We start from the raw sequence: 26,151 nt of genomic DNA on the forward strand, positions 1-26,151 counted from the left end.
AATTTCCCTATTATACGTCAAAACTTAATTAAAGCAGCCATTACTGGTCCATTAACCTTAGCTCTAATTTTTTCGAACTGCTTTCGAACGCTGAATTAACATTCTAAGTATAAATTAAATGTGACAAAGGATTGTAACTAAATTTCGAAGAAAACGTGGTAATAGAAAAATTGGACAAACTATTTGAACTTTAATAAATGATAAATTGATTTATATAGGTTATCAATTTGAAAACATTCTAAATAATTTAATTGTAATTCAATGTCACCAATTTTATATAACACACGAAAATATATAAAAATGATCCTTTTAAATATTACCAGTAAGAAAAATAAACATAAACATAAAACAACAACTCACGTTATATAAACGGACAAAGGGCGACCTGATTATAAGTGGTCACCACCGCCCATAATCATTAACATAGTCAGAAATATTAACCATCCCTATTCTACATTGCCAATTGCTTTGGGAACTAAGATGCTATGTCCCTTGTGCCTGTAGTTACACTGGCTCACTCACCCTTGAAACCGTAACACAACAATACTTAGTACTGCTGTTATGTAGTAGAATATCTGATGAGTGGGTGGTACCTTCAAAGACGAGCGTGCATAAAATCCTACTAACAAGCCTCATTGCGCTCTAAGAAATAAGGCTTGTTGGCAGGACTTTGTACTTGTAATGTTTGTCAGATGGTCCCATTTGCCAGTCCGCATATCTATTGTAATAAAAAAGATGATAATCTTATCTCCAAAAAGGTAAGAATAAAAGTATCTTATATTGTATGTTAAGAAAAAAAATCATTTCAAATCCGTGATATAAGTAAGATAAGATTTCGAATGAAATGACAGCGGTAATCTGTTCTTATTACTTGGGCTTATAAATTTTGTAGAATTGAAATCGATTGGAGCTAATGATCTACAGTCTAGTCACTCCGCCAAGTCGTGTATCAATTAAGGTGATATTTATAAAGATTGACAAATTAAATCAATTTGCTTATATTAGCTTTTATATTAATATTATATTATCTATATTAATATTTTAAAGAGATAGAGTTTGTGAGGTTGTAGGGGGTAATCTCTGGATCTACGTAACAGATTTAAAAAAAAATACCAATAGAAAGCCACATCATTTGTGAGTGTCATAGGCTATATATTAACCCGAAAATAAAAAGACTTTTTCATAGTAGAGGGATTTGCAAAGTAACTCGGAGAAAAATGGTCGAACAAAAACGTTTCTTACGAACACGGCCTTAACGATGAGAGATATATGATTGAGTTCTAGAGAAAAGTTGCAGAGCTTAATAATGGTTACAAAAAAGTCGTAATGTATTGAGTGATATTTCTATTAGACGGTTTTTTCATTATTACCAAGGAAATTTTATTTAGATAAAATTATTTTTTTGTAGTTTGTTTTTTGATCGCATAGTTTAAGAGATAATTTAAAATATTAAATACGCGCGACAATTTTACTAATGTTCAGCCAATCGATCACAAGTAAAAATGTTTACCGCCCAACGAAGTGGGCACGGGTCAGCTATTTATAATATATTTTTATAAAAAAATAGAAATTATAATAGATATTAACTAAAACTATGTACACAGTGTGTTTTAGTATTATAATAATTCGTTTTTGTATACATATTTAATTATTTTTAATAAAAAAAAAAAAATAGGTAACGGTAGGAAATCATTAGGTATTTAAGTATGTTGATGTAAATGTCTTATGTTGAAATTTTTATTATTTGTGTGTATGTACGTAAAATTGTTTAAAAATAAACAAATGTATCTCAAATGCGTACGTACCACGTAATATAAAATACAGAATAAGCCGTGAGGTTTTTAAAAACATAAAGAGACCAGCTTCAGGTTATAACATTGAAAAACAGTGTTGAAACATACCTCTATTTCTTTGCCTTTTATAACTCAAATACCTTTTCAGCCAGTCTATTTTAAGGCTCGCTCTAAAATGGCTGAAAAATAGCACCGCAGGTATTTCCAGTAGACTGTATAAGACTTAGTTTTCGACTTTTGACGTGAGTGGATCCTTTTCTTATATTATTTCCTTTGTTGAATATCTTTTCTATTTTCCCAACTATGCAAAGTTTCCATCATATGTTACAACAAAGAAAAGTATGTGTAGTAGTTTTTATAATAGATTTTGTCGAAATGAAACATGTTAAATTAAATATATATGAGTATATATTTTATATAATAATGATAAAAAGGGGAGTGATTAGACCAAGTTCCAATTTCTTGTTTTTAGATTTCGTGCTCGTTGGTGACGGTAATCATCGTGAGGAAACCTGTCAGATAAAAATCTGCCACACATGTGTCTTACCAACACGCATTTTTTTATAGAATATGAAGGTGGACGATTATATGGGCCACCTGATGATAAGTGGTCACCAACGCCTATAGACATCGGCATTGTAAGAAATATTAACCATCGCTTACATCACGAATAAGCCACCAACCTTGGGAACTAAGATGTTATGACCCTTGTGCCTGTTATTACACTGGCTCACTCACCCTTCAAACCGGAACACAACAATACCAAGTATTGCTGTTTTGCGGTAGAATATCTGATGAGTGGGTGGTACCTACCCAGACGAGCTTGCACAAAGCTCTACTATAGAATAAGCTTCAGTTATTTATATATTAGGTTTGCTAGCGATTTTCACATCGGTCATTCTTACATACATACAGGTATTATACATCCACAGACTATGTAAAATTATTTTAAAGCAAACACTACGTGCTAATTAAATAACTAATTACTATTACTTGCAACAAAAAAAGGCTAAAAAACAAAAACGAAGTAGCAAAATGGAAAAGTAAAGTTTCTACATGCATACATCTATACAATTCAAATATGAAACTAATAGCTAACCTTTTCTTTTCATTAATAAATACTTAAAAATAATAAAAGTTGGTATAAAATAAAAAATATTTAAGTTAAAAAGTAAAATAATTAACATAAAGAATTAAAATACAATCATGACTCAATTTCATTAGACTTCAACACTTCTTAAAGGGTAGCAGACCATAACCCATCAGGGAATCACTTACAGGCTGTTTCACATCTGTTTCTTTATTACCATAATTATGTGATAGAAGCCAAGTCTGATAGTATGATACCTTCATCCAAAAAATCTATAGTCAGTTTTTAATACACTTATGATCGAGTGACTTTATACTACTCCGCTGAAAATCACACTTATACCAAATACTCTACATATCAAATATAACAAATGAAATAAATAAATTAATCAGTAGTTTTATCCTACTAACATAACCAAGGTAAATGAAATATAGTTAGAACGTTCTAGAATGCAAAATAAATTACTGTGGTCTGGTTTAAATTGTTTAATCTTTCCAATCTCGTCACTGTCAGTGAGGTGTTAAATGAAATTAGTAAACAGCACGCCACAGTATTATTTATTTCATTTAAACGTAGGTTCAGTCATTTGTCCATTTCGCTATTGACGCTGTGAACAGGCGAGCTTTCAACAACATTTCCTCATTTGAAAGTCAATGACAGATTTGTCACCGACCGCAACATTTGAAGCAGCCCGATTCGAATCTGAATTTGATTAAAATATATACATTATAAAAGAGGAGAATATTCTATTAAATAAAATGTTTTAATTCTATTATATTATATTTTTACGAATTATTTTATCTGTTACTAAAACAACTTTATTAGGTTTTCTTTATAAATATCACAAATAATATGAACATATTAGAATTAAATTAAAATATATACAAAATACAGGAGCCAGAGTTATAATAATTATTAATAGATAGATATTTTTTTTTTCGTATACCACAGACGTAACAGAAATAATAAACTATTTATAATAATAATATACACGTTTGACAATACGGCGCGGTCTTGTCGCATTATAGCGATTACTCCCAGACAATCTTCGGGTTATAAATTTGAATAGTGCAATAAAAATTATGAATACTATTCATAAATACATTCAAAATCGTTTTTATACATACGTCATCATACACATATACATAAATATAGAACATCTATACTAATATTATAAATGCAAAAGTAAATGTGTCTGTCAGTGAATCTTTTAAGGCTAAACCACTGAACCGATTTTGATAAAATTCGGTTTGTAGCAAGCTTGAACCCAAGGTATAAACTATTTTTTGTCACCTCCAAAATCACCTTTAAAAATAGAATATAAAGTTACTAGTTTAGAGATTTGTGTTAAAAACTCATACAAATAATAAATAATAGTTACCTCCTTTTTTAAATGTTCAGGTCTGAAGACTATCATCAACGCGCTGCTCCACTCATTCAAGCAACTAGCAGAAGTAATGACGCTGACGATCTTCTGTCTCATGGTGTTTGCTTTATTCGCGTTGCAAGTGTACATGGGGGAATTGAGAAACAAGTGCGTTCAAAACTTAGTCGTACCGCCTGGAGAGAACTTCACCGATGAACGTTGGTCGCAGTAAGTTACCGTGTTTTTAGTACGTCTTTATTTTTAAATTTAGAGAGAGCGAGAGAATACGTATAGCGACAGAGACTTAAGGATTTTTAAGATTTATATAAATTGCACGTATAGTCTATGACTGTGAGATAGTGTTAAATAAATGTTGAAAAAGAATAATTGCTGTAAATAATTTATATATTAAGAAATATTTATCAGGAAGGTGAGCAATAAAATAACCGTTTAATAACGATAAATTGCATGAAATCATTTGTTTAATCGGTCGTCGTAGAACATAACCTTGATTAAAACACGTCACATGTATTAACAAAATAAAATATGTAATAGTCACTTTATTTCTATTGATGTAAGTAACATTTTTGTACATATTTGTATTTTGACATACGTGTTATCCGTGCCTGTGGTGTATCGTATCTTTAATATATTTTAATGTTATTTTAAGGTGTCTATAATCATGCCTCTAATCAAGTCATAAACATGCTTATGACCAGGCAGCATCACAATCTAAGTTTTCGGAGTAAAACTTTGATACCGATACGGTATTAATTTGCAATCTACCGCATATATAAGTTATATCATTTGTTCAAGTATTTAATAGAAGTGAAATATAAAAAAAATTGACGAAATATTTCAATTTAATAAAAAAAATGTTAATTTATAGCAAAAAGAAATAATTCTTATAAAGTAACGCTTTCTGGCATTTTTATCACTTTCATACTGTAATGTTTAAGAAATAAATAAGGAGCTCGATGTTAAAACGTTTTATTACTCAGACAAGAATGAATTTCATAAACACAATTTTAAATAATTATTTCTAAAATCAAAATATACTTTTAAATAATGACATCGTTACAAATACGATACACACATATTTTATATTGATATATTATTTATGTTTAGATGGATCAGCGACTCATCACACTGGATGGTCAATGATGAAGAGATACCCATAATCTGCGGTAACCTGACTGGCGCCAGGCACTGCCCTTCACAATACACTTGTTTGTGCGTTGGACCGAACCCTAACCATGGTTACACTAACTTCGACAATTTCCTCTGGTCTATGCTGACCACTTTTCAACTAATCACGCTGGACTATTGGGAGAATGTTTACAATATGGTAAGTTATTTTCCTAAGCATTTTCGTATTAAAATTAATAAAAGTATACATTAAATAAGTAGGTGCAATGTCATATATGTTTTTATTGAATGTAAATCTGCCACCAATTTGTAATATAGATTCTACCGAGAAGAACCTACAAGAAACGTTAACTTTCTTCAAATATCCTTTCCACAAATTAAACAACTTAGTATTTAAATAGAAACAATTAAATAATATCAACCTGAAACCTCGTGTAATATCGTTTTGTACGGTTTTTTTTTTTATTTAAACATGTAAATCTTGAGCTCATGCTTCAAACACAACGATAAAGACCACCTAACAATGAAAAAGTCGGAGGTTCGATTCATCATTCCAGCCAAATATTTAAATTTTTGAAATTAGTGTTTGTTTTAAATAAAACAGCACTTGTGTGATTAAATTCAATACAAACAGAAATATCACAGTTCCCGTTCCTGTGATTATTAAAACTATGTTGCGGAAGTTGAGGCAAATAACCAGCGACACTGCTGTTTCAATCTGTTTTGTAGAGGATAAAATTATTATATCGATCCAAAAAAGAACTTCTGTAGTTCCGATTGACACTTGTACCGCGTATTACTATGTGGCAATTTCAATAAAATAAAACGTTCCAAAAATACAAACTATATTCAAGAGAGATATAATGAGGTGAACCAAACGTCAGCATGATTCAGAAACTTGTATTTTCATACGAAATTTTACTACATAAATACACACAGACTCCCCACCATAACAAAGGCTTGTAATCTTGGAAGATAACGCTGAACCCTTGGATTTAATTTAATTAAGGCAAAACACGCTACACTTAAAACGTAGGTAAAATTGTGTACAACAGGATTAGGCTGAAACACAAAGAATTAAGAAAAAATTAAAACACGTGCAACTTAAATTCGTTTTATTGTGAAACATTCCAAAAAATTCGACCAAAAAATTGTGTTCTTATTGAGATCAAAAAAAGATTTACTTCTATGTTCTATTTTATTTCTCCATTCTTTTATACCATGTACGACAATAATACTTTAAAATAAAAAAATAAAAGTAACTTATGTAGGTTAAATCTACAACGTCATATTTAACAGCAATAAAAAACCTTTTACAATAATATATTCCGCTTATTAAAATAACCCACAGATTATCATACATATTATGATACGTTTATTGATAAAAGGTCTGAAATAATAGATGATAAAATCCTTTAGCGTTATTAACAATCAAACTCATATTATGTTTATATAACGTACCCTTATACACTAAAGGGTCAAAAACGGTTAGCCACTTAACACAAAAAAACGAGAAAACTCGTCATATATTTTGAGTATAACTTTTTCCTAATTTAAAAAACAAATAGACTAATTCAAAAAGTTTTATTTTTAGTGGTAATACTCCATATATTCGACTTGGGTCAATCAATTCTACTATATTTTTACCCAATAAACCCATTTTGTGCGAGACAATATTTTTCTTATGCTCCCGAAACCAACAGATTCAATTCAAAGTAATTGATAGTTTGAAAGATAAAACCTTTATCTCCACATCAAAAAACCTGCGAAAGGGAAGAAATATTTAGACATCGTATACACGTTCCATATATTAAACTCTAACCATTACTATGATGATGGACTTCCGACCGATTCCGGTCACGGCGACCACTCTCGGCGGTGACTAGGTCATTGTGAAGGAAATGTTATAGTATACAAATGTGTTCACAAACTATTCCAATCTTTCTTCTCTAACGAGAAAGTACATATGCTTTCCGAGACACGGGATTGTAAACAATGCAATCTTACAAACTCCAGGATGCTACTTAAACATTCTTTAGAGAAAAACCCTATAATTTTTTTGTCGATCATTTTAAAAAAGCCGAGATGGCCCAGTGGTAAGAACATGTGAATCTTAACCGATGATCGTGGGTTCAAACCCGGGCAAGCACCACTGAATTTTCATGTGCTTAATTTGTGATTATAATTCATCTCGTGCTTTACGGTGAAGGAAAACATCGTGAGGAAACCTGCATGTGTCTAATTTCACTGAAATTCTGCCACATGTGTATTCCACCAACCCGCATTGGAGCAGCGTGGTGGAATAAGCTCCAAACCTTCTCCTCAAAAAGAGGAGAGGAGGCCTTTAGCCCAGCAGTGGGACATTCACAGGCTGTTACGGTACGATCATTTTCCTGGTGAAGTATTCTCGTCTTTGCCGTATCAAACCGCAATTATTACATTGTTTCTTGTAAAATATATTTTATAAAATTTTTAGACTTAATTTTTATTACATTATAATGAAAACAGAATTATACAGTAATTGGTTCTATAGTTCTTTGCCTGGTGTAATTGTAAAGTTAGGAAAATAACATCGGATTTTCCCTTACAGCAAATTATGTTTAAATTAATAATATAATATATAATAATAATAATAATATCCTGGGTCATTTTTCACACACGGCCATCTGATCCCAAGTTAAGCTTGTACAAAGCTTGTGCTATGGAAACCAGACAACTGATATACTACATATACTACTTTTCTTTTATAAATACATACTTATATAGATAATTACACATGTTCATGCACACAAATGTCTGTCCTGGATGGGAATCGAACCCACAACCTTCGGCGTGAAAGGCAAGTATCTACCAACCACGCCAACCGGCTCGTCAAATTCTCAATAGTTTAGGTTTACTTTTTGTATGTTGTAGTTTGTAGATTGATCAACTGATCGTTTGATTTAATGTGCACATAATCCTTACAAATATTGTAAATGCGAAAATAAATTGTTAGGCTATCACATATACATATTATATCAATCGTCAGTTAAATTTTAACCAATTATTCGGTTAACATTTAGTTTGATATTTTGACGGTTTTCGCATTTGAAAATTAGACGAAACATCAATTTTAACTTTCTGATCAAAGTTAACTAACAATAAACATCATTTTTGTAAAATGATAATTACAAATAAAGTATTATTTGGTTTTTTTCTAAATTATCTGATATAAAAAAAAATCGATTTCAAAACTCCCCATGTGCGATAAGAGCTAATGTAGGTTAATTGGCATCGTGTTTTATATGTGAGGTTGGATTTGTTGAACGTAATCATTCAGAATTCCGGTTTCATGTTATGTAAGGCGATTAATTCACATTCGTAATGTTTGATTAAGGTATCAATCAAATATAAGTTATGAGTTGCAGAGTTGGCTCGCAGTCAACACTTATGATAAGGCTTTGTGCAGGCCACTTGTTAATTGATACCTTCTGACAAATTTCTGTCACGTCTAACATTCTTAAAGAAAACGATCTAACTGTAGAAAAAGGACATATTATAGTGCACAAGCGTGTGCGCAAATACAAATGAACTCTCTATGTTTTCATTCTGATCATCTGATGGGACGGTAATTCCATAAGACCGGAAAGAGATCAGAAGCAGAACCAGGTACGGGAGTATAAACACTCTGTACTCCCAAATTCCAAACCGATACAAATTATTTTTTAATTACCCGATGTTTGAACCCAAGACCTTGAGCCTGTGACTTTATAAGCTAATCGTTAGACTTACCAATTATTTTACCACTAAACAGCATTACTTACTTTTGCTCCGGTTTGAAGGATAAGTGAGTCAGTGCAATTTCAGGCACAAAAGTCATATAACTACTGTGATCACGTGATTGGCAGTATATAACTTTCTAAAACAAACAAATATATATATATAAAGAAAATTAAAAATATGTCCGAATGAACGCTTCAAAATAAAATTTAAAAATGTCCAATATCAATGTAAATTAACCTTGAAGCTGATCCTACTACCTACTATACTGTGCCTAAGGTCACAAGAATCATCTTAATTGGCTTAGAAACAAAAAGTTACACGTAAAAACAAATTTAAAATCTTTGTCTATTTTTAAGATCGTTTAAAAAAAAGCAAAGCCCTGTGAATATGTTGAATCTAGACCAACAATACGCTTAAAAATCCTTTTCATTTGCATTATAAAATTTGAACAATGTATAATTTTCATTTGCATATACAACTGCTGGCTGCATCTGCATAATCCATACACGAGTCGAAACACATTCACCTGTCTTAAAACGCTTTAACGATATTTTACAAAATGCTTAACCAACTTCAAAAAAGGGAAGTCGTCTGTTTATCTTGTATGTATGTGTATTTAGCGTGTAGGCTGTCTTGAGATACTGAGGCATATAATATTGAGAGACGGATCCAGGTATGAGGCTAGCCAATACTCAAAGACCGAAGGAATAATATATATTTATTTACGACACGTCACAATTGTTTGAGTACCCTGTACTGACTGATTGATTAATGTATTATAATAATCTAATAATAAATTGTTGTGATTTCGTCATGCCAAATATGAAGTACAACTAAAAAGGCGATGTGCTGACGGCACATGTACGATTTTTTAAAAATAGAATTATGATTCGATTGTATAATAATATACCTATAGAAGGTTTAATTTTATAATAATAATGAATTTTAATTCTAATTAAACCCCTTTCTGCTACAGCATTGAATCGATTTTGTTCGTCTTTCTTGTATAAAACTTAGGCTATGTGACGTATAGCTTAGATAAGGTGCCACTGCTGGGCTAAGGTCTCTTCTCTTCTTACAAGTTCATACGTAGTATGAACGATAGTAACGACCGAGAAATATATTAATAATATAAACATATAAATAACTCTTGAAATGTATATTATAGTAATTTGCTGTGGCTTCACTTTCATTACGAAAAGTTATTAATATTACTATTAGATATTATCCGAAGCGAATTACGATTTTATAATATAGGTATATAAATTCTGATACATTCTAATACACATATATATTTTTTATATACTCAAAAGTACATTATGTCTCAGTAGACATATTACACATTAAGGATGAGCACGTTCAACGCATTATCTTATGAAGTGGCAGGATAAATCCCATTATATTGAAATATTCTTTATATATTCAAATTTGTGATTTACCTATCCCAAATTATTTAATACATTATAAATATAAGTAGATAAATGTATCATAAAGTAAAGTGCAGACCAAGTCACATATCGACGGGTCGGTTGGCGTGGTTGGTAGATACTTGCTTTTCACGCCGAAGGTTGTGAGTACGACTCCCACCCAAGACAGACATTTGTGTGCATGAACATGTCGGTTTTTCCTGAGTCTTGGTGTAATTATCTATATAAGTATGTATTAACAAAAGAGAGATGTAGTATATCAGTTGTCTGGTTTCCATAGTATAAGCTCTGCTTAATTTGGGATCAGATGGCCGTGTGTGAAAAATGTCCCAGGATATTATTATTATTGTTATATGATGGATGTTACACAAGATATTAAATTTACTAATTCGGTTTGAGTCATTTCCATTATCATTATCATCATCACCATCCACCCACGCGGTAGATACCGTCCAGTCATCACTTATGCTACTATATATTTCGGTATAGTTAGTAATAATATATAGTTTGTATAACAACTTACCCATTTATTATTATCATTTCAATTATGTTTATTTTTTTAAAAAAATTATTAAAATTTCCAATCTTTATTTCTTGTACACATCATATATATTTGTTCCAGGTGTTGTCATCCTGTGGGCCGATGTCCGTCTCGTTTTTCACGGTGGTCGTGTTTTTCGGATCCTTCTACCTCATTAACTTGATGTTGGCCGTCGTTGCGCTTAGCTATGAAGAGGAATCGCAAATAACTCAAGAGGTAATTAATCACTGTATCAATTTTGTCGGCTTAATTAATAAATTTGCTTCAATTTATTACACTGATTTAAATTAAAAAAAAACAAGTTTTATAATATAATGAAGCAAGAATTTTAAAAAATTATAAGTTCCTCTTACATAACAAAGTACTTCATTATTTACTATTTGTCTACGTATTGTTTACAATTAATACTTTATACCCTGAGTAAATTTAAATTATTTATTCCGTTATCTTGCAATAAGCTATTTTTTGATTAAAGCTCCGCTTCTTATGCTATACAGTTTGGAAGGTTAAATGTGCTTTTCTCAGAAACTCCCCAACCGATTTGAATAATTCGCGCGACCAATTTAATCTAAATGTAAAAAGCATGCAGTACAGTAACAACCTCTCAATGATCCAATTCTTGATTAAGACTCCTCTCTTTTGAGGAGAAGGTTTGAAGCTTATTCCACCACGCTTCTTCGATACCAATTGATAGATACATATATGGCAGACCTTCATCCAACACTTAAAATATAAACATAAATTAAGCAAATGACGATTTATTGATACTGTATTCTCTGATTCGTATTCACGTTTTCTAATCAGTAACAGCCTGTTAATGTCCTACTGCTGGGCTAAGGCCTCTTCTCCCTTTTGATAAGAAGGTTTTGGAGCTTATTCCACCACGCTGCTCCAATGCGGGTTGGTAATCACTACATATTCTAATAATTAAATACTATGTATTTTTAATCACTATATATTATACATAGTGTATAAGTAGTGAATTCGACTGTACATTACTGCGAATTTATTTGGAGTAAAACGTGAGTTTCATTCCCCAATGTGTTATTGGTTTATCCATAAGGGTTACAGAGATCAGGACGCAATCATTTTGTGAAAAACCCCTGTCTTGCTAGGATTCGGGTAATAAGGCCAGCTTTGGGAAATCCGTACAAAAAATTGAAAAAAGGTCGAGATTTCATTTCTTCATTCAACATTTTTTTTTCTTGTGTAACTTATGTTTTATTATAGTATTATTTATATTCAAAACTGATTACAAAAAAAGATAACTAAATACAGATAAAACAATGATTTTAAAATATGTCATATATAGATATAGAATAGTGCAGCCAGTTAATATTAGTTTTTTTTTTTAATGCAAACTTTTTCAATAACATGTAAATAATAATATTCCTTCTATACTCTATACTCTAAACAAATAAATCTGTCTATGATGAAGTGTCTGTCTATGATTTTAAAATAACTACCGTCTGTCCGTCTGTTTGTCCAAGGCAAACTTGAAAACAATTTGCATTAAAAAATAATTAATGCAGAAATACAATTACAAATATAAATAATTAAATGGATAATGTTTTAATGTAAGGAGTATTCAAAGGTATCATTTATTTCATTAATAAAAAAATTACTTCACAGTAACAGTAACAGCCTGTTAATGTCCCACTGCTGGGCTAAGGCCTCCTATCCCTTTTGGGGAGAAGGTTCGGAGCTTATTCCACCAATGCGGGTTGGTAGAATACACATGTGAGAGAATTTCAATGAAATTAGACACATGCAGGTTTCCTCACGATGTTTTCCTTCACCATCAAGCACGAGATGAATTATAAATACAAATTATGCACATGAAAATTCAGTGGTGCTTGCCCGGGTTTGAACCCACGATCTTCGGTTAAGATTCACGCGTTCTAACCACTAGGCCATCTCGACTATTTTTTTTTATTATTTTTTTTTAATAAAAAATTTACTTCATTAATAAAAAAAGTAAAATAGTATCTTGAATTTTTTTCGTAAAACAAATGAAACGCGAGTAAAACCGATGGACACAGCTAGTATTATACGTATAAGTTATTAATAATCTTGTTAAGAATTCCATAGTTAAGTATGCAATTAAGCATGCTTGTAAAACAAGGTTATTTCAATTAAGCTTTTTGTGGTCCTTCGCGATGTAAAAGACGCAATTTCGATCCCAACCCGTAACTTATATAGTTAACGCTTAACTGGAGAGAAAACTGGAGAGTACTTAAATAAAAAAGGGCATTACATTTGTGAACTAATAGAACTTTTTAGTCGTATTCTTTATAGAATATTTATAAAAAAATAAAATACTATATTCTTTAATGATAAATATATTCAAGAAATTATTATCAAAATTATCTTATCCCTAATTTAATTTCATCAATTAATAAACGTTCTTGCGTCAATACAAATAAATCACATTCTTGTTTAAATTATTTTTTTCATCAGGAAAGGAAGAAAGATCTTAATGAGCATCGAGACGATTCAACATTCAGCTTCGATCCGACGTCCTTAGCGGTGCGGACTCTGGCCAGGGATTCGAAGAAACGCATCGACGCTAGGAAAGGTCTTCTATTAGCGTCGTATTCCAGAAAGCGGACAAGAAGACGCAAACGGGGCAAAAGTACCATACATCATACGAACACAGTTGCTGTTACAGAGAGGTAAGTACATTAATATATATTTTGTTTCAAATTCGTGTTCATATATTTTGTTCTCAAGAGGAGTGGAGTATCGTCACTAGCAGGGAGACATTTACAGGCTGTTATCCATATTAATATTATAAGCGTAGGTAAAACTCTCTGTCTGTCTGAAAGCTCCAAGGATAGACTACTTTTTTATACCTATTATAGCTCCTTCCCCTTTTAACTTGCGGGCAAAGCCGCAGGCGAAACCTAGTACTTTTGTACATTTCTTTAATTAATTTTTTTATAATAGTATTTGTTCTTTTAAAATCCTTCACAAAATTGGACTTTAAAAGTATCTCGATTATAAATAACAGACGTTTCATGGGGAATATTGTAGTAGGCACGTAAATTGCATAGAAAGTTCGCTTCAAATAAAAACAACCCATGGATTTTGGTGCAATGCGGGTTGGTCTGAACAATTTATATGAAAATATTTACGCGAATGGTGACGAATTTGGTTATACTTTTATTTTTTCACGGGTTTATTGCATCCGTGACACGGTCAGTGATGTTAACATTTATAAAGACATAGCTACATGCCGATAAAGTTAGAGCTACATGAAATAACACAGATATTTATAAATTTCGAGGAATGTATGTTGTTCTTTGTTATCGCAAGCGGTCTTACAGGCATAACTTAGAAAATATTAATACTATGTTCTGTTAATCACATTAAAATTATTTTTATAAAATAAACATTAAAATGTCGACACACCTTCTAACGTTATGTAATACTGATTAAAAACATTTATTAAAATTTCAAGACGAAACTACCGTCTTACACACATTTCAAGTGATCATTAACGATTGTCATATGTCGATTAGGCCTAGAAAGATACCATCGTTAACTATTTACGAATAAATCGGCGTAAAAATAAAGTCATTAGGTAATTCCATTTTATATTATTAAAAATTTATATTCGTGATCGATGACGGCATTACAGTTGCCGTCAAATGTAATTAAATTTGGATACCTGTTGTGTATTTTTTTTTAAATATATTTATACATAAATAATGTAACATCTTATAAACAGTGAGACTGTGGGTAAAAATACGATGTCTTTTGTTCGATAAACAGGTGAGTCAATATCTCGGCTATCAATTTACTTTAAATTAAGGAGTTTTCGAGGACAATACTATTGGTTACTGGATAAAGCTAAATTTATACCGACCGTACTATTCTCGGAGCGTTGCCTATAAAGGTAATGGAGTATTGCCATTTCCGTTACGAACATTTTGTTCAATTGAATTTGGTAGAGCGCGTTTACTCAGGAGATCTGTATCGGGTTAATGTTAACGCTAATAAAACTACTTCAGCACTATTTTAATTTTTCACTATAGGTACATAATATAATGTATATAATTTGACCGAAATACGCCCGGTTATTCAATAAATGAAAAAACATTTTACTCAAGTATAATATACCTAATTGTCTACGTGGCGTGATTGAGAAACTTACGTTACAAAAGGCAACGAATAAAGTTTTTTTAATAAAAAAAATAAAATAACCATTAGATATTTCTACTATGTAACCTAAACGAATCGTTTCTTTTTTTATATAGCATTCGAAGAATCTTAACCTGAATTACTTACATAAAAAAATACATAACAATATAATCATTATTGTCCGCTAAAAAGATTTTACAAGAGACGACCTCTTCGCTAAAACAGCGAACCAGGTAATGAAAGAACATAGCGAAATACATAGAAGAAACAAAAGTTACATTATATATTATTGTGATTAAATACTTATTTAATACCTGAGGCAGGTAGCTAGATATCACTGACCCATCAGTTACTGTACCTTTAAACGTCAATAGTCTATATTACTACGTTTTAATTGGAAGTTTAATGAGTATAATTATTCACAACTAAAACATCTTATTTACGAAGCCTTGTCCATTCTTCTTGTTAATTAATGGACGGAGATAGCCTCTTAGCGTTAGGAGCTCTATTTGCTCGCCTGCCTTTCAGTAAAGCTTAAAATAAAACATCTTACTTGACAATGAGGACTAAAATTAAAATTATTATTCATGATAGACTATTATAAGAATTACACAGTACAGTAACAGCCTGTTAATGTCCCACTGCTGGGCTAAGGCCTCCTCTCCCTTTTGAGGAGAAGGTTTGGAGCTTATTCCACCACGCTGCTCGAATGCGGGTTGGTGGAAATAATAAATAAGAATATTAGAGAATAACTAAATATGTTGTCATTGATTCTATAAAGTTGGCGAAGTATAAAACATATTAAGTAACAAGATTATTTGAGCTAAAATTCAGTTGCAACATTGTTTAAGCTAGTTTATGGAACCGCCTGTATATAGTACGCTTGAAATATGATTTCGTATTTATAACCAAAGAAATATTAAAGCTTATTTTTATTTATTAATAATCATTTTAATTATTCGTTGTATTCGTTGACGGTGATAATTATGAAATGATTTCATGTTAAAAATACATAATATGTTCATATTCTATAAAATTATTAAAAAATAAACGATATATAAATTAAAACTATAAAATAAATTTACGTGTAAAGTTGTTTTAAAAAAAATAAGTAACATTAATTATTAAATATGTTTACTAACTTTTAATATATTTTATACTATATGGAAAGGTTTAGTTAAATAAGGTTTTATTTTTTGGGATATCTTTTATTATCTATTTTTATCTCTGTATCTCAATGTATTATAAAGCTACTTATTTATTTTAGTATAAGCAGTAGATATAACAATCGCTACCCTTATTTCATAATAGGAATGTCATTCCGCCAGTGATTCAACGTGATACGGGCGAGCAGATATCAGGCATCTGTGGGCGGGTGAATCAATTATACGTAAACGAGAGACATTCTAGCATCAGAAATGTCGATCGGGTCATTTCGGAAATAAACACAAATACAGCTTATGTATTTATTACTCCAAAAGCTCTCGTGCGCTTCGTTGCTCGTGAGGAATTAATCAAATAGCTCAATCTTTGCTTTTGTTTAGTTCGTGATAGTTTTTAGTTTTGATATGTTATTGCAAATACCTGTAATAATACACACATACACATACACACTGTATTATTGTTTTTTTTTTTATTTATTTTGTTAATATGCCGATGGGGTTTCTTATATAAATAAACAATTGTCTAAGACGTGGAGGGAAATAAAACACGAATATAAACTTATATTAAAATTATATGACAGCGTATTAGGTAATGATTATAAAAATAAAAAAGCTAAAAATATAAAAGAGAGAGAGAAATTACTGTTTGAAAGAGAAGAAGAATAAAATTGGCTCAAAAAACATATTGGGCCTGATGCAAAGGCAATGGCATGACGGTGATGCTGACATTAACCAAAAATATAAACTTTCGAATTTTATTGAAACCTTTATCTCATTATTATTCATGAAAGCTTGTTTAATTTTGAAAGATTGTAATAAAAAAATTAAATTTAAATGTATGGATCAACAACGGGTGGTATCTATGTCAAAGAATTATCCACATTCATATCCAAGATTCGAACGAAAACATAGAAAATAGTATGTTTTAGTACACATATGTTATGTGTTTTGGTTGGAATATCAATCTTCCGTGCAATGAATCAAGTAATGCGATTGTACTGGCGTGAGGTTTTGGGGACAAATAAATCAATGTCGGGTAAATAAGACATACATATTCCAGTCAGATGTGACGGAGATATGGGTACTTTGGTTGATAAATAAACACGGAAATAATATTGTAGCTTACCTTGTTTGTGTTAAGTTATTATTCTATGTTTTCCATTAGTATTCATTACGACTGCTCGTTGGTCAAGTGGCTAGATATAAGACTGCAATTCCCGTGGTTCTGAGTTCAAGCCCGGGATCGAGCCAATAAAATGTTATTGGGGTTTTTTTTCGAAGATTCTCAGTAGCAGCCCGGAGCCTAGAAGTTGGAAGTTTGGTCTGTATTGACTTTGCACGTAAAGCCGTTGGTCCAGTGCTCGATCTCGTTCCAGTTGGGTCGCTTTTCCGTTCCACCGGATTATAAGGGTGACGGAATAAAGAGTGCATCTGAGCTTGCACTCTCACTTGTGCACTTTAATATGTCTGGCGCAGTTGGCTAATCTGTCTTAAATTTGACTGCAAAAATGAGTCATGAGGACATCATATTATCAATTTATGATAAAATAGATTCAATTCACAATACTTTGCATGCTTATTAAACTACTTCCTGTTTTATTCCATAAAAACAAACCTATTACTCACTGTCGTGTACGTGGATAATAATAGCGTTAGGCCAGTCATTCCCAAAGCCGTCTATATCAAATGAAAAATTTTTAATAACTGCTCTGCAACGATCTGTTTTGATGTATGCAAAATATTTCCTGTAAGCAACATCAAAGATTAAAGTCGAATCGATGCAAACAATAAGGTGTTCGCTGCAACCATGTGACGCTTTTTAAATACGCCAAATTATATTTTTATAAATTAATGATAACAAACATAATTATATTGTGTTCAAATAATATAATTAAATAATTAGTAATAACATCTATACTTAAGGAGTTTTATTGTTTTCAACGATTTTTATGAGTACTTCGATTTTTCTGTTTTATGTATATTTCTGTTTTATATATATAATACCTTATTTATTTTAATCCGTTGAAAGCAATAAAACTCGTCAAGTAATCCAATTTAATTAGTATGATATTTCCATTCAAATAAATTTCGCTTTCATTTCAAGTTTATAATAATCCAAGTTAAGCTGCAAGCTTGTTAGCCGCCCACTTCTTGAGTTTATCTTGTCATCGAAAACATTTTTATAGCTTTAATATTTTAATTTACGTTTAATTAACGTTCAACAAGATATGATAAATAATGTAATTAAATGGACCTTCTTGGACAGCATAACCTAAATCGTAATAAATTGATCTTGTTAGCACAATATCAAGATTCAAAATACCATAATTGAATATATGTTCATGAATATTTATATCCTAAGGAGAGGATGTGAAATAAAAGTTTTCAATTTTTGTGAATCGTTTTAAACAATTATTCGGTTTTTTATCACAAAACATTCTCATTAGCCGATCGAATGTTGGCAGTTACGGCATCGTGGTATTTCTCGAACAACACAAAACAATTGGTATCTCTCTCAAGTCGTGTCTATTGATTTATAGACTAAAGATTAGTAGCGGTAGCCAGGAGGACTTAATAATATAGAAGTTAAATAGTAAATAATATGTTATATATGCGAAAAGAGTGTCAAAACAGATTCTCACCTTTCTTTTTAATAGAAGGTACTCCAAACCGGTGATAACGGAAACTATAACAAATTCTTAAAAAATTTAATAATAAAGTGCATTTTCTTTTCGATTTTATAGTACGGTTTAAGTTTGCTGGAGTGCAAAGTCAGCGTTCGCGGGAATAGTCGATATAAAACAGAGCCTCTGGACATACTCGTACTCAAAGATAAATTATTACCAAACTCTGCCGGGCGTATGATAAGTTACTGTCCAACTTTTTTGACGAGCTGTTTGGCGTGGTTGGTAGGTACCTGCCTTTCACGCCGAAAGTTGTGGGTTCGATTCCCACCCAGGACAGACATTTGTGTGCATGAACATGTCTGTTTGTCCTGAGTCTGGGTGTAATTATCTATACAAGTATGTATTTACAAAAGAAAAGTAGTATATGTAGTATATCAGTTGCCTGGTTTTCATGGCACAAGCTCTGCTTAATTTGGGATCAGATGGCCGTGTGTGAATAAAGTCCCAGGATATTATTATTATTATTACTTGCCAAACTATTAAAGAAATATATCTTTACAGCTAAGGATCACAGCTATCATATTTTTAGCTGCAGTAAAATTGGGTATCTCACACTCAAAGAACATTGTTTGGTTTCGATATATAATTTACGGTTAGAGACATACAGTATAGTAACAGCCTGTGAATGTCCCACTACTGGGTTAAGGCCTCCTCCCCCCTTTTTGAGGACAAGGTTTGGAGCGTATTCCACCACGCTGCTCCAATGCGGGTTGCTGGAATACACATGTGGCAGAATTTCAGTGAAATTAGACACATGCACGTTTCCTCACGATGTTTTCTTTCACTGTCAAGCACGATATGAATTATAATCACAAATGAAACACATGAAAATTCAGTGGTGCTTTCCCGGGTTTGAACCCACGATCATCGGTTAAGATTCACGCGTTCTTATCACTGGGCCATCTCGGCTAGAGACATATTTTTCTCAAAATTATAATTATAATTTGATAAATCTAACATTGTCTTCAAATGAACCTTCTCATGTCTGCTTAAATCTATGCTAATATTATTTAGCTGAAGAGTCAGTTTGTGTATTTCAGAACCTACCAGGTTGATTAAAAAAAAAGTATTGCGTTAGATGGACAGCATTTTTAGTGAGATGGGATATAAAGAACATCACCCTACGACCAAGTTACAGCAGTTAGTCTTAAATAAATCCATAGATATTATAACAGAATGAGATAACCTTTCAATATAGAAATAAATAAGATATAGAATGTGTTTTATTATACCTATAAAATTATCTATAAATATCTGTTAAATATCATAACGGAAAATAACACGTTATGAATGTTATTTTAAGTTACCGTTTCAACTGAATCCATTTCCAGAAACCCATTTAAACTGATAAGTTATATTAAATAAATGGAATAAACTTCACCCTTGCTAGACGACTCCGACGTCAAGTTTCGCAATTTAAAATATACCACAGTTTATTGTTATAGAACAATGCGAAATGCAAACTAAACAAGTGAACGGTCTTAATGGACTTGAGCTATACGAATTCGCTTAAGCTGTGTCTGTCATAAATTACTTAGTTAAAATTTCCTTATCGCAAATTTAATAAAAGGTTTTAACTCGATTCAAAACTACAATGTTAGAGGAAATTGTGTTACTTTATTAATATTTGATACCAAATTTCTTGGCTAAACGTATTTTTACATTATTATTTTTTTGTCGCTTATCAAAATCTATGGAGTTGTTTTCAAAACTTTTATTTAACTTTTAATGTTTTTTAGTTTGTTAAATTCAAATCTAGCAAGCTGAATTAGAACAACTTCCTCTTGTTCTGCGGAGTTGAAATTTTGCCTGTTGATGCAGTTCCCATGACAATCCATTTTTATGGAAAACATAATCTGATTCATCTAGGATAGGCACCCGATGAAGGAACTCTTTAACGGTCACCAGCATAGACACGAACACAAGTGCACTATCTATTCGTTAGCTCTCATAATCCGATGGGACGGCAATCCGAGACGACCGGAAAGAGTGTACACACTTCCAACTTCCAAAGCACGGGCTGCTACTGAGAATTTTCTAACAGTAAACCCAATAACTTTTTATTGGCCCGACCTGGGAATTGAAACCCAGGACTTCCGGGTCAGCGGCCTACTAGACCAACGAGGGATTCAATACGATACTTATTTATTAGAAATGGTGTATTTTTTTATTATTGACATGAGAAAAGTCATACATTTGTAATGTATAAAAATCTTGAACTTTATATACAAAAAAAAGATTACAAATCCAATATCCTTGACCTCTATTACATTAAAGCTTAACTCGCATTATAAAAATTGAAGACTAAAATATAAGCAAAAGGGATATTTATGAACATAACAACAGGATTATACTTTGAACTTATTTTACATGAAACATTTAAATGGCCCTTAAATGTATACCAGAATTGTAAATATTTATGGATTGCGGTAACGACGCCACTTCAGAAGCGCCGTGTGCCGTAAAATGTTTTTTCCCTTAGAACATATCAATACTGAAACGTGTATTATTTTTATTAGATTTCTGTAAAGCTCGCCTAATTCAAAAAACGATTTGTCATAAATCTATTCGTTTGTTTTATGTTGGTATAGAACAATTACAGTAAAGTATAAGTAGTATAGCATTTATAATATACCTTGATATTTTTTACTTGTTTGGGAAACAAAAATACGAAAATAATATGTTTAAGAATTTTTTTTTAAAGATTTTTAAAAATATTTTGCGATTAAAGTGTAATGAAATAAAGTTGTTATTTTTTACGTTTCATTTTTTGGAAAAAATATTAAAAATGATAAGTGTTTTACATTTTTTATTAGAGTCTGTTTAGCATTTATTTTTAGATATACTACTGCTATTTCTTTTTTAACTTTCAAAAAAGAAAAGAAACAGACAGTTGTTCCAGTTTAAAAAAAGAAAAGACAATCTTTTAATCTGGACATTTTCTTGTAATTTGATAAAAGTACAAAAAACATCACTTTCACATCGAAATACGACGGAAAGCGCAGTAAACTTTTTCAATTTTAACTCGATTGCAAGTACTTTTTTTTAATTTCAACTATGTAACTAAGGATATAAAAATACTGCAATTTTTTTAAAAGCATTGTTAAAAAGTCTTACATAACATATTGACTTCAAAATATCTTAATAAAATTTACCTATATCTTATTACAAAAATCTAAGCTAATTGTCTATTATACCTAAATACATTTTTCAGATTAAGAAGAATTCGGAAGTCATTTTATTGATTTTAATTAAATATTACATTCTCAGAATTAGATTCAATTTTTTTTAATATCTCTGTCTGTGATTTTCATACTAAGGTAAACTGTAAACTGTCACTGAATCTTTCGCTTTATTTTATTCGATGATTTATCTTAATTACTAATAATATTGCCTTGAGTATTTGTATAAAACACCCAATTCACTTGTCTTAATTTGATTAACAATTTTGTGTTACAAGAATAATGATTTACACTTACATTCACAGAAAGTAATGTAAAGGTGGGTGGGCTAAACTTTGTGTCAGTAGATTTTTAAGATGCCAAGTGAAATGTCGATAAAATTTTCGGTGTCAATACATCCATGACCTAGATCCTATTTCTATACGTCATTAGTGGCCAGTGGCTTGAATAAAAGCTGTTAAAATATTGTGTCAAACATTCTTAAATATTGATATAATTTTATCAAAATGTTTCATACTTTAAAACTGAAGCCATCACACCACGTTAGGGGTGATCTATACCTAATCACTGGTCTTGCAGCTAGATTATAAGCAGATTCCAAGATTCTGGGTTCATAGCCCGGGTCAGGCCAGTAAAAAAATATTGGAGTAAGACATGGGGTATGACAGAAAGTCATGAAATTCTTACTATTGTGTAAAAGTTGTTAGTGTTTACAAATTATTGCCTCGAAAAGTATTTAAAGCTGTTGGTGCCCGGTCTCTCCAGCCATGTTTGATTTGCCTTCCTAATTTCCCTTATTCCCCTTTTAATAATAATAAAAAAAAGTTATTTCCCCTTTAATAATAAAAAAAATCGGCTCCATTTGATGGAAACGTGTTTGTAATTATTTGTTTAAAGAGAGAATCGATATCTAGTAATAAATGGAGTGACTCCGCGATTAGAATTCATAAAGTGTATTCGATTGAATCCAAGAAGATCCGAAATCCCAGAGGAGCAATGTCGGAATAATTGGAGGCAGACTTTTATTAAGCTATTTTGTAAGAATGCACTTCATATTTCACTCGTAAAATATCAAAAACCGTAATAATGTGAAACTCTATTTCTACGTATCCTTTAAATGTTACATTATTAATTATTTATTTAATGATGCACATCACTTTCAGACGTTTCACGACCGTGTTCTGCAGTCATTCAATTTTTTTTTATAACTTCTTCAAACTTTACCGTGTTGAGAATTATATTAAGATATTAATTAAAATACTGATTTAGAAGTTTTACTTTTGTAACTAATAGTCTTAAATTGATTTAATAGATTGTCATAAAATATAAATACGTTTATTTGTATATGATTTTACTGATATAAATGTTTTATAAATAGGAATTTATGATTATTAAATTATATTATTAATGAAAAAGTGTAAATAGAAGACTATTGATTCTCTAGATATCTCTTTTTTGTGAAATCTACACAGTGGTAGTGATTCCATTCTCTTTGCTTTTAGTGCTAATCATTTTAAATTTAACAGCATCATAAAAGTTCTTCTGTCTCATTTGCACTTATACGACCTTTATATTTAATATAACGGAATTTTATGGAGGAATTCCTATAAAATATAAGTTCTGTTTATTGTGTTTCTGTTAAGCTAATACATGTTGTATTAAATTTAACATTTAAATAGCTCACTAACAACAGATTTGTAATAAATTTTTCATATTAAAAAACACAAGTTCAATGTAAATGAATGTCCTCGTACTTTCAAATGATACTTATATAAAAATTTAAATGTATAACAATATCTCTTATTAACTTTTTCATAACTACATGTTATAAAACAAAGTCCTCCCGCTGCGTCTGTTGTAACTCAAAAACTATCAAACACTGTTTTTCCAATGGCCGTCCATTTTCCAGCCCAGTGACTCATTAGCGTTTCTCATGATGCCGAAAAAAAAAACATGCAGACTGAGTTTTAATGGCATACGTTACGTTAACAAACCGTGTTAAATATATATAAATATTTTATATATACCGAAAGACGAATAGCTAGTACATAATAAAATCGTAATCGACAGCCGATCGACAAATTTTCCAATAAGTCCTTCGAATTCAGAATAGGGACCGTCCAATCAGAATTCTAAAGATTCGTGCTAACAGGCAGACCCTCCGATAATAACGATTGATCGTACCCAATTCGGACTCGGCGCAGATTATATTAACATCGGATATCGCTTACAAACGTTGACCTAACTTGGACATGTGTTTGCCACGTTCATTTGAAAGTCAATGATAATAGAAGAATATAAAACTCCTTTCGGTCTAATGTAATATGTTTGCTGATAGTTTATCATGTTGTACTTTAGTTATTAAAGAAGTAATATTTAAAACGTTTTACCAGACGGTTTACGATACAACCATGTCTACTATCTCGATATTTATATATTATACTTCAATTATATTTATGTTTGCGTACATGTATGACTTCTATTTAGTCAGGCGTATATAAGTCGCGTCGTTGTTTCTCAGAGTGAAAGGGAAACATCAACGCCATCTTAAAGGTGGTAATTGAAGTCTGACTACCCCTTACTGAGGAATTGGGTATACACACACGTTTTTGAATCTAGTGGTATTTAAATAATGTTTCCAGATTTGTTTTAATCAACATATATATTTTTCAACTAGCTATGTACTCAGACTATATGTCACTTTTATTATTATTTAAACATAAAGAAATAGACTAAATAGATTACGAATAAAGTGGTAGGAAACTATTCATTGTTTCAATAACTTTACACTCATAATAAAATGTAGATTAATCTTACGACATCTTAACCACGTGGGCCTACTAAGCTCATGTAACTGTCATGTCAGTTATGAATTTGAACTAACTTCACGCAGTTGACCTAATTATACAAACTGGAGTCAACACTTAGGGAATTTGCATGATAATGGTGTTTACGAAGGCGACAATTTAACATAGCAAGCGTTGGTCGTGTTTTGTATAACAAGTTCTGTGGTAATACAGCCAGTTTTCATATAGACTGGTAGAGAACGGTCTTAGGACAAAAAATGTTACTGGAACACTTACTAAATTCGTGTAACTAGTAGACTTTAAATGTCCCACTACTGATCTATCTTTGAGGGGGTGCTTAGGAACTAATTCCACCACGCTATTCCATTCGTGAATACACGTGTGGGTTATTTTCACCCAATAATATACTTACTTATAAAGGCTAGTACGATATATGTTCTTAATATGCGTGGATCGCTTAATATTGCATTGTTTTAACTTTAAGCCAATTCCACCCGAACAAACTTGTTTCGCATATACTTAGAACTACTGAAAAAACAATAAATAGTAGCACAGATTAAATATAACTAATATCGGTCTTTCCAACTGAATATGTCACCTGAGTGTAAGTTACGGTAAGAAACAAACAAATAAATTATATGACTAAATTTAATTCGTTAACATCATTAACGAATAAAATATAAGTCATAGAATATATTTAATAACTTAACTTATTTTATAAACAAAAAATCAGTTCATAAGTTTCATATTGGCTATTTAGCCTCGTGTTTATCACAATGGTGTACAAATTAAATGAATACTTCTCATTTATAAGTTACTATTCGAATACCATTTATCGAAATTTGAAATTACAACTTATATTACCCATACAAAAGATCTCTTTACAGATCTCTACAGAAAGTGTAGTATAAAAATTACCTCCAACATCATAAATGAGTCATAAAATACGCTTAAAATCTCATATTTTTATTCATATTAAATTCTCAGTTATATAATAACTTACAATTTACTGCAAAATAACTTGAGTCTTACAAACTC

At 31.1% G+C, this 26,151-nt stretch overlaps 2 protein-coding genes across 2 annotated transcripts in view; one reads left to right on the forward strand and one right to left on the reverse strand.

Moving 5' to 3' along the window:
* Positions 1 to 26,151, forward strand: part of LOC126774808 (sodium channel protein 60E-like) — a 181,036-nt gene that overhangs the window by 140,200 nt on the left and 14,685 nt on the right. Inside the window, exons 5-8 of the mRNA XM_050496419.1 lie at positions 4,285 to 4,477; positions 5,378 to 5,597; positions 11,210 to 11,344; positions 13,589 to 13,803. Of these exons, the coding sequence (XP_050352376.1) occupies positions 4,285 to 4,477; positions 5,378 to 5,597; positions 11,210 to 11,344; positions 13,589 to 13,803 (763 nt within the window). The remainder of the gene's footprint in view (positions 1 to 4,284; positions 4,478 to 5,377; positions 5,598 to 11,209; positions 11,345 to 13,588; positions 13,804 to 26,151) is intronic.
* Positions 1 to 26,151, reverse strand: part of LOC126774818 (zinc finger protein 608-like) — a 361,874-nt gene that overhangs the window by 107,524 nt on the left and 228,199 nt on the right. The gene's annotated exons all lie outside the window — the stretch shown is intronic.

Source organism: Nymphalis io, chromosome 17 (genome assembly GCF_905147045.1).
Source record: "Nymphalis io chromosome 17, ilAglIoxx1.1, whole genome shotgun sequence".
NCBI lineage: Eukaryota > Metazoa > Arthropoda > Insecta > Lepidoptera > Nymphalidae > Nymphalis > Nymphalis io.